The 10,692-nt window shown below is 35.2% G+C and overlaps 1 protein-coding gene across 1 annotated transcript; it reads right to left on the bottom strand.

Moving 5' to 3' along the window:
• Positions 1-1,417: 1,417 nt before the first annotated feature.
• Positions 1,418-8,570, bottom strand: LOC145572225 (ARM REPEAT PROTEIN INTERACTING WITH ABF2-like). Its single transcript, XM_081631225.1, has 19 exons — positions 7,885-8,570; positions 7,600-7,748; positions 7,054-7,226; positions 6,844-6,964; positions 6,679-6,753; positions 6,480-6,574; positions 6,320-6,395; positions 6,102-6,209; positions 5,803-5,931; positions 5,650-5,718; positions 4,112-4,171; positions 3,896-4,019; positions 3,570-3,709; positions 3,298-3,361; positions 3,089-3,168; positions 2,868-2,932; positions 2,673-2,790; positions 2,451-2,575; positions 1,418-1,806 (listed from the first exon to the last, which is right to left on the bottom strand). The coding sequence occupies exons 1-19, from the start codon at positions 8,132-8,134 to the stop codon at positions 1,710-1,712; spliced, it is 2,118 nt and encodes a 705-aa protein (XP_081487351.1). The 5' UTR covers positions 8,135-8,570; the 3' UTR covers positions 1,418-1,709.
• Between the last annotated feature and the right edge of the window lie 2,122 nt (positions 8,571-10,692).

Genomic DNA, 10,692 nt, shown 5'->3' with positions numbered 1-10,692 from the left:
GGACCGGTTGTGGCTGATGCGGCTCGTCGGAAACGAGTTAAGTATGAAGCTTGTTGTCGAGCGATTGGATATGGTTTCATTCCCTTCTCCTTTTCTTCGCTTGGAGAATTAGAGAAGGAGGTTGTTGCGTTGCTGAAGCGGGTTCAGAGGTTCTTGATGACGCAAGACATTGGAGCTCGTGTTGTAGCTCATATCTTCACTAGGTTAGGCTTTGCTATAGCTAGAGGAGTAGGGGCCCAGATTGTATCTCGGCTTCCCACTAATTTATTGTAGCTTGTATGACTTTTGTTTTTGAGATATAATAATAATAATAATAATAATAATAATAATAAATAAATAAATAACAATATTTCTAATAAAAAACAACAATAATAATAACAATGAACGTTAATTCCACAAAAAACACTAACCGCCTAAAAATTTCAAACACGCTAAGTCCCTAATCGTCTAGAATCTTCAAAACAACCTAGGTTGTTCGAAAAAACTAGGCGGTTCAAGCAAACAACTAGTTTATTCTAACACCTTAGGTTGTTTTGAAAATTCTAGGAGATTCAACCTAGGGTGTTTGAATTTTTAAGCGATTGCCTGGAAATATATATATAAAAAAAAAAAAAAAAATCACACCAAGTCCGTACGCTTCAGCGAGCCACCAACGAGCATAGTGTGGTGTCCCCGATCCCTCGTCGTCGTCCATTGGAACCAACGAACTTGATTTTGTAAAATTGAAATTAATTGGTTGATTATGAACGTTTTGGTTCTTGGTTGGTGAGCCATGGTTGTTGGTGGCCGAACCATTAAACGGTACAACCTAAATAATTGTGGAGAGTGAAAGTGGTAAGTTGAGGTAAATTTAGTTAGCTTTAAAATAAGGATATGAACGTCTTTTTAGGTTATAAATGCAGGCGTTACCTGAAGATTCAAGGGCTACTTTTAGCGTTCAACTTATTGGGGTTTTTGTTTTTTTGGTTCCCACCCAGTTCACCCTTTAGGATAATCCGGATTTAGGCCTCAATTCTGAGTGGTTAGGTTCCAATCCCTCCTTATTTTTGTTGCGAGGGATTAAACACGCGGTTCTCCCTAGTCCCTACCAAATGCAAGTATGCAACTCCAATCACCACTACAACCAATTGGTTAGGCTAGTTTATTATGGAGATTTTGTTTGCAAAATTAGGCTATGTAAAATTTATTCCTTAGTTACTAGAGTTGTATATAGGGACAAATTGTATAAGATTAGGGAAATTTTTTTCCAAATGAAGTTAGTTTCTCCTAAATAGGATGAGTAATAATTTTGGTGAAATTGTTCTGCAATTATGCAATTTTAAATTAAATCATAATAGTTTTATTTTTGTTCAGTTGATCGAGTAAAAATGAATGTTCAAGAATGAGGAATCAATGCGTGACCAAACTCTTCATAGAATATACAAACAAAAATTTTACTTAAATGTCACAGCCCTCATGAGAATGTCAGGATATTTACATCACCCATAGCTATTAGTAGAAATTATAAGAGAAAGAAGGCTAAAAGGAAAATTTACCAAAGTATGTTTGGCAATTACTTTGCACTAATCAATTATACTGAAGGATCACTATGCCGAATGGAAGCGAAATTCTGCTCCCCAAGCTCAAAGAATGATTAAGAAGCTAAATTTTTGTTTATGTGCTTACAGATCCTAGATGGTTAGTCAAGACTTAGACGAGCACTGGATCTTCTATTCTCCAGTTACTTCAACAAGACTAGGCTTTGTAAGTACTCTTTCAAAAAACTCACGAATCTCTGGTATAATGCGTTGAATTAGGCGAGGGTACCTGTGCCATGAACCAGTGCACAAGATTAATCCAATGAACACAGTTGTGTGAAGTTCTACGATGTAGTTATTCTTGAAATCTCAGGTTTCCAATTGTTACTTCATATGAAGAGCATGTCGCATTAACTAATATTATATTCACATAAACATCAAGTTTGATACAAATAGCACAACTGTGCGAGCATTTTTAAGACTTTCTGTGCACTCAACTAAACATTGCCAACTCCAGAGATCTAACAAGATGAATTCCCCATCCAATTTAACACTTCTGAGCCATTTAAAAAAAAAAAAAAAAAAAAAAAAAAAAAAAAAAAAACAGTACGCGAATGATGTTACCCTCATAATAGGCAGATTCACAGCAGTTAATTCTAAAGCCGACAAGAAACCAGTTGTAAACATAAATCCCACATGGATGCTTACTGTGATTGCAAGAGTAACACTACATGTCTACAAATTTGTTAAAACCCCCTTTTTTTTACAACAGCTAAAACTCCTATAATATTGTAACAATTCAACAAGTTTTTCTAACAGAAATAATTAAATTATAGACCTTGCAGCTTATATAGTTCTGACTTCTATCAATACAAGTTCAAAAAACTCTTATAAAGGCAGCGAAAATACAAGACCTTTGCGATGAATTCTTACCAGGACTTGGAACTTAGTCCATCAAACTGCTCCAAGATAAACAAGATGCATGTATGCCTTAATGACACAGCATTATATGCCTCTGACAACTCATACATGAGTGTAACGTTCTCCACAGAGATATCCTGAAAGTTTCAGATGCGTTTTTGAAGATAATGGTTGTTAGCTACTTGATATCCAATATAAGAACATAAAAACTTGCTAACTCAATCTCACGCATACCTGTGCAATGGCATACTCGCAAAGCCGTTTAAGACCATCAAGTAGATACTGGTCAGCAGCTCTAAGCAAGTCCTGAGCAACATCCAAATTGACATTTACAGATCCTGTATATATATATCTGCAAACCCACAAAACAAGATTAGCAACCTCCACAGGGCCCAATTTCATTCCAACTAAATTTGACGAGAACCTCACCTCATCATCAACTCAAATACACTCCATCTTATATTTGGAATCTCTATATCTTTAGCATCCTTCTCCTGCAATCAGTCACATGAGAATTCAATCAAATACTGTATGCATTGATTTGACATTAAATACATCTGTTTATAAAAACAAGTAGATTGTAAATGATGTCAGAAAAGATGCATCTATAACTAGTGAACAGAAAGCTACTCAGATTATGATGCACTTACCCGATAACCACCATCAAACATTGCACGAAATGCATCAGAAGATGCAAGAAGGCATATACGGTGAGCATAAAATCTCCTGCCTGAAAGTAAACGGAAGTATAATTAGCTACTAAATTATATTTATCATTTGAAAAAAAAAAAAAAAAAAAAAAAAAAAAAAAGGAAAGGAAAAAAACATGTGTAGAGTACATGAAAATAAGATATTTTACCTTCTACAAGGAAGGTAACATCAGACAATGTTGAATTATTTACATATTGCTCACCCAAATACACCTGCCCATACAAAGAAACAAGACTGATTAACAGGCATCATAACCGGAATAAACGAAAATGAGTCTATAAAAGCAGTATAGATATCATAGAATGAGATCAACGATTATAGCAAAGAATATCTTAAAAAGAAGCAGATTTCCAACTATTTTTCACAAACTGCTGATTCATCGAACAAACTGTATTGTAATTGATAAGCCTGATAGCACACCTGTGGAGTTGGTGATGGAGGAGCTGCATCAACTGGTGAAAGTATATTGGTTTTGCTAGCCATCTTGTACAAAGCTATTGAACCATCTTGCTGTTGCTTAGTACCTGAAGATTCAAGAAGCTCCAGGAGCAAATCCAAACCTGTAAAGAATATAGTCACGGAAAATAAATAAATAAATCCAAATCCAAACAGAGAAATTTAGTCCCTTCAAAGTGTAATTAAATAAAAAAAAAATAATTAAAAATAAGCAGTGTTGTAATGGGATAATAGGTGTTCTATTGAAGACGTAACCATGACCTGTTAGACAAAACATAAACAGAAATTACCATTGTTGTCGATGAAAATCCTCCTCTGATGTTCTGATGAACAAAGATGAGCAAGTGCAATAGCAATTCGTCTTTGAACAGGTTTATCAGCAACCCGCATGAGGTACAACAGATGGTTTAGTACCTATTTATATGTTTCATGGAATAAAGAATATCAGAAGACTACATTTCAGTGACAGATTGAACTAGGCCTGAGATAAAATGGTGAAATCTTACTCTTCCTTGGATCTTCTCTTCCATTCTCTTCATAGTCTTTGCCACACAATCCTTGGTTGGCTGCAGAAATGCCAATCAAACTAGTATAAGAAACCGAATAGCAGTTCTCAATTGAAAATAAATCCTGGACATAAAGGAGGGAGAGGCTATGATTGGAAGTGTGAAAACAGCCAAAATGCACAATGCCTTCTCCAGATTGCTAAACTAAATTACCTATAGCTCATACAAATTCAACTACATATTTCTTTATATATCTTAATCTTTATTGCTCAATGTTAGCAATTTCCAAATTGTGGTATTAATGTAAATTAAGATTTTTTTTCTTAAGTTTTTTTTTTACTTGATTATATTATTTATTATTTTAAGGGATTCTTTGCCTCAATTGTGTCTTGAAATTTGAAACTAGCCTATTCCCAACCCTGTCAATATGTTTATGCAACATAAATCATGTCAACATGGCTACATCAAGGCTAGGTGATGAGTCATTGAGTCCAAGCATCATTGGTCATTATAACTTTTATGAGCTAACTTAAGGCCATTATAAAGTAATTTTCCAAGTCCCGATATGTTAAGCACACACTTTATGAATTAGATAGAAGAGACAATAAATAGAGCTTAAATTCAATCAATTCAAGTAGAATTGTCACCAAACTCACCATCCAGAGTTAAGAATAATTTGGATGGAAGTGGCTTCTGGAAGTATTGGGAAGAAGCAAATGAGGGTAAAGAGCTTGAACATACATCATAGATATGGTGGCATAATAGAAGAAGATTATGATATGATCAGTTCTCTACTGCTGAATTGCAACATTTATGTTTAGTGGATCATAAATTGAATAATGTACCGAAAACTGTAGCATAGGAAAAAGGCAAAGAAGTCCTAGCGAGAAAAAGATTCAAGACAAGTGCATGAATCTCAAATCTCACATTGAGGCAAAGGATGAGATGGAAGTAAAAGCAATGAAGTACAGCAAGCCTGCACTGCAACCTATTCATTTCAAGCAAAGTCGCACACCTTCCATTCACATTGAAGTACGATATCCTTACATTTTTTAATATAGATACTAAAAATGACTCTATTTAGAATATCTACAAATTGTTATCATATTTTTAAGATATTCTTAAGTTTTTTATTTAAGTAGAATCGGTAGCTTCATCATTTTATCTTAAGTTATGTAAACATCACCCTCTCTGTCCCTATATAAAGGTTTCATTCTCCCAAATATCTTGTCCCTACATAAAGTCCTACCTCATTTAAATAATATAATTAATTACTTTGGTTTCATTTTTATTCTTCTTCTCCCTGATGATATTTCTTCCAAGTGAGTGCACCAAATGCTCACTATCTCTTACTACTATCGACAAACATTAAAATTAAACAGATTCACTACTTTATTTGTTTGCATTTGATCAACTAAACCCCAACAATTTTTTCCCTTCAAAAATACATGAACAAATGGCATACGGGAATTTTAGAACAGAAAGAAACCCACAACCAAAAGACCCAAAATTTCAATAGAAGCATTATCTGATCATACCTGAGCTATAAATTCCCCTTCCTGGAGTTTCTGAACACCACCAATTTTAATAAGATCTGCAATATTATCCTATCATACAGACCTGATGAGGCTGATTGTACAGAAAAGAAATATCAAAATGGAACAAGCCAGCAAAGCATTTTCCAACAATACCTCGTTGTCTGCAAGGCCATATAAAGCAAATGCAGCATTATGCTGTAGAGGACTACTTTTTGAATCAAGTAGCTTCAACAAGGGCATGATACCACTACATTGAACTATACCAGCTTGATTATGTGAATCCTTCAAACAAATAAAAGTAACATTCCATTTAGTACCAAGGCACCATACAATAAGGGCTGCTTTGACAGGATAAGACATCACAAACAGCATACAGGGCCACTACTGCAGAGAAAAGACTGGTATTATAAAGAGAGAAAGCGCAAAGCGAAGAGTAAACACAGGAAGCATACCTGAGCCAACCTTCCAAGAGCAAAAGCAGACATTTCCATAAGCTGAGCATCGGGTGAATGGAGCATCTCGATCAAAGGTGGGACAGCACCTCTCTGGACTATGTGTACCTACATATATATTATTGGTTATACCACTATAACAATGCTATTCAGAATTTTAAAAAATAAATAAATGTCGAATGAAGGTAACCTTTTTTAATTGCAACTAGAGAGCTAACCTTGGAATCTGAATCAGCAGAGGCAAACTGTCCAAGGAGTAAAGCTGCCTCTCTTTGGCTCTCACAACAGCAGGAGCTGCATCAAGTAGGCAATATGAAGCAGGTAACAAGATATTTAAAAAGTGAATAATTAACTTTGGCATAGGACTGATACACATACCTGAGCAGCCTGATGACAGGTTGCACGGCACCAGCTTGGAGAACATCTTTCTTTATGTTAGGAGACGAGTGCACCAAATTCCCAATGACCCCAACCTGCAAAGTTTGACATGCCCACCAAAGTGAATAACTAACAACAACCCACATTATATCAAACATACAGCTTTACAGCCTATTCTGAAGAACAGTTGAACACTAACCGCTTCATAGTGAATAGCTGGGTCCTCAGAGCGAAGCATTAATATTAGGGTAGGCAAAGCATTGCATTCTACAATCTGCAGATACATAAAAACAATTGGTTAGGTACTTAGGTTATCGCTTGGCCTTACAAAGTAGAATTTGGCATGGATCATAGTAAGCATTACTTGATTTTTATTCTCATCATTTTTGAAAGCAAGAGTTCTTAGAGCACCAGCTACTGCTCTTTGGACTTTGACATCAGTAGAATCTAAAAGTTCGACAAGTGGTGGAATGCCGCCTTCAACCCTGTCCAGAAATAAAACAAAATGTCACAATATAGCAAATACGTCTCTTAAAAATGTGAAACAGCTGGAGACATGTACAATGCTACAAACCTGACACGAGATTTGACATTATGATTTTCATGAGCCAGGTTAGTTAAAGCATCAGCTGCTCTTCTTACAGCACCACAGAGAGATCGAGAATTACAGCCACTTTTATGCCTTTTTAAAAGAGCAACAAGATGAGGCAAAACACCCGCGTCAACTATAACTTGTTGATGTTCTGGCTGTGAAATTAACCAAAATCCAAATAAGAAAGAATTCATCAAAAAAAAAAAAAAAAAAGTCCAAACACTAATTACAGCCATTTTTATTCAACATTATGATACAGCTCAGGCAAACGAGTCAAAATCGTAGGATATTAACAAGTTATTTAGACCTCGAATTATGACATGGTATAAACATACAAAACCTACCGAGTCCATCAAATTCTATTACAGAATCGGCCCAATAATGGCAGAAACATATAAACAAGGTATCTGTTTGACAGTTTTTACTCGATTGAACCACACAAAATAACAACAGCCAAATAAGGTTCCTGGTATTATTATAAAACAAAATTAATGACAAGAAATTTCGAAAGGCAATCAAATTAGTAACCTTAGCAGCAATAAGACCGAGCGCGAAAGCACTTCCTTTCTCAACCTCGTGCTCAAGGGGCTTCGAAACGCCGTCGTTTGGTGGCGACTGAAGATGCATCACTAAAGCTGGCACAGCTCCACAATCAACTATCAAACTCGCCAATTCCTCTGCACAAAAAAAAATTAAAAAAATCACACAAAATACAAAATCGTATTAAATGCAAATTACATCAAATCAAAAAAATAAAAATAAAAATAAAAATAATTAAAATAAAAATCCTGATTTTTTTTTATTTTTTTTTACCGTTTTTGGCGAGTTCGGAGAAAAAATGAGTGGCGCGTTTGGAATCGGCACGATCGGAATTAGACGACGAGAAGGAGCGATGAAGAATATGAACATACGAATTAATCTCGACTATCAGATCTTGCTGATTCGGTAGTTTCTTCGAAGGAGAAAGATCGAGCTTGGTTTGACGAGTTTCATTGAAGTCTTCTTCAAGCTTACGCTTCAAGCTTCTACGCGCGCTGCCTGATCTTCGCTCGCTGCGATCCATGGCAATGGAGGGAGGGGTGTTGAGGAAAATTGGATAGATAGAGAAGGGTAATTTGGGAAAAGGAAAAAGTGAAAGAGAGGAAGTTTTTATTTTGGTGTGAATATTTTTGATACGGGAATGTGATTTTGTCGGTTTTTATATAAACTTGTGTTTTTAGTGAGGTCAGCAAATGAGTAAACGCGGGGTTATTTAAATTTTGAGGAAACTTTGCGCTCCCGCCTTATAGTTTCATTTTTGCATGTCTGCTTTTTCCCAGTTTTCTCCTTGTTTAATTTAGTAAAAAAAAATAATAATAATAATAAAATAAATAAATAAATAAATAAATAAGAACCTTGTAAAACTGAAATTAATCAATTAAATAATGTACTATGTACTCATAAAAAGGTTAGTTGTAAGACTTGTAACCTAATTGCTCCAAACCCTAAATTTTCGCATTTTATCACCTATAAAGCAATATTTGAAATTTACCTAATTAGTAGGGTAAAAAATTTAATGGACAACTAGTTTTAAGGAACAGGGGTGGATCTACCATGCATTTAAGGTAGACACTTGCACACCCCTGGCAAGATATATAAAATTATTTAATGCTAGATACTATTATACTACCTCCGTTAAATGTTATGTACAATTTTAGAGGGGGTTGCGGTTACCAAGACAAAATTTGAGGGGCAAAGATTAGCTAGTATAATAGGAAGTAGTTAAAGAAAGGGGAGAGAGAAAATGGTGAAGGAGCTTATAGCCTTATAGGTACGATAAAAGTGGAAAATCATGAATCATATTCATAAAGCACCTAATCCCAAGATCGCATGCATAACACACAAGACAAATAATCATACTTTTGAAGCGTGAATTCCACGTAGTTATTTGACAGGCAAATGAGGGAGAGAATAGAGTTCCAAGCGTTGCTCCTCTACTTAGTCCACGAGCTTCGAACGAGTCGTCCACCAATACTAGATTGGTCGAGTGAAAGGGAAAACCGCAATCACCACCTTTAATGGACAAAGTCGACCACCACGAACCACCTTGAGAGGCGCCGGGGAGGAGAGAATGTCATGAGATAGAGAGAGATTTGAGGGGCCTGGTCTCGTGTTTGCTAACTCAGGTTTTAATCTTACTGATCAATTGAATTTTTCTTTGCAAACCCTAGGCACTTAATCTATTTATAATTAGACTAAGTTAGGAAGCCCAAAACCCTTCAACCTTCTCTATATGGCCGGCCATCATAGGGGATAAGGCCCATCATGGGCCTTGTCCTCTCGTGCTCGATATAGGCCCTTTGTGTGACCTCATAGGATCCGTCTAAGTGGGCTTTGGCCTATTTTACTAGTCCAAAGATCGTTAGTACCTCTAGCTATGATATAACGACGACCCAAATGTACGAACTTAATTATCTCCATAATTTGATCCATTTATATATCTAGTAATTGCACATGACGAAGACATAATTCCTTCAAATGGGACCACCCCGCTAAAAACGATGGGGAAATCTGATTTTATTAGAAAGGAGAGAGAAAATGGGACCACCCCACTTAATTATTCAAATATGATTTTTTAAGTAAGGGTATATCAATCTTTTTAAGTTTTTTTGTTTACTAAAAAATGAAAGAAAATAAAAAGTTGCACATAACTTTGATCATCCGTTTTTGGCAAAAGTTGTACATAACATTTAACGGGGGTAATATAAGTTTAGTGTAGTGGTGCTGGCTAGAAATGCACGATAGCAAACAAGGTTTGATGGTTTTGTGTTCGAAACCTCTTGTTAATAGTAAATCCTCTATTTTAAATTTTTGATTTTCTCCTCCATTTGGCCTTATTGTCATATGTTTTTATTGGAGGACGTCAACCCCATATTTCTCAATTCTTCAGCGCTAGTCATCCTTCACTTTATTAACAACTCATTATTTACATTTATTTCTATTTTTGTCTTAATTTAGTTAATAATAATTAATTTCTAATTAGTTTAGATCAGATTTCTTCTAGAGATATAGAAGTGAACAAAGTCTACACTTAACTATTTAATATAAATGACACATAAAAAGGGAATAGAACAAAGTTTTGAAGAATAAATATAGGCTCGTCAAAAAAATTATGAATTATAAGTTTATTGTACGTCCTATTTGAAACCCTCGATACACCACTATCAAGAAATTTAATGCACAAATTTTTTTAAAAAATCAGTTTATAATATTTTAATATAAGGCGAGTGAGTAAAGGATTTATCAGTTTGGAATTACACGTGCCATTAAGGGGTTGTTTGGTTGGAGTTTTTGGAATGGAGATAAAATCCAATCCATCCATTTTGTTGTTTGGCTAGATTTAGGTAAGGGTTCTAATTTCAACCCATCCCCCTAGAATCACATACCCACCTTACTCCCTAAGATTCACTATTTATTCCTTTAATGAATTGTGAAAACTATTTTAAAGAATAAACCAAACAAGTTTAAACAAGTATAGGATTTAGATTCTATACCCCCCTAGTATGAGATTCCATACCAATCCATTTCAATTTAATGAACCAAACGACCCCTAATTTTTTAGATATCTTGCATCTTTTCTCT

This window comes from Chenopodium album, chromosome 12, assembly GCF_948465745.1.
Source record: "Chenopodium album chromosome 12, dcCheAlbu1.1, whole genome shotgun sequence".
In the NCBI taxonomy this organism is placed as follows: domain Eukaryota; kingdom Viridiplantae; phylum Streptophyta; class Magnoliopsida; order Caryophyllales; family Amaranthaceae; genus Chenopodium; species Chenopodium album.
Note: the sequence above shows the minus strand (reverse complement) of the source record. Positions and strands in the feature narration are given on the sequence as shown.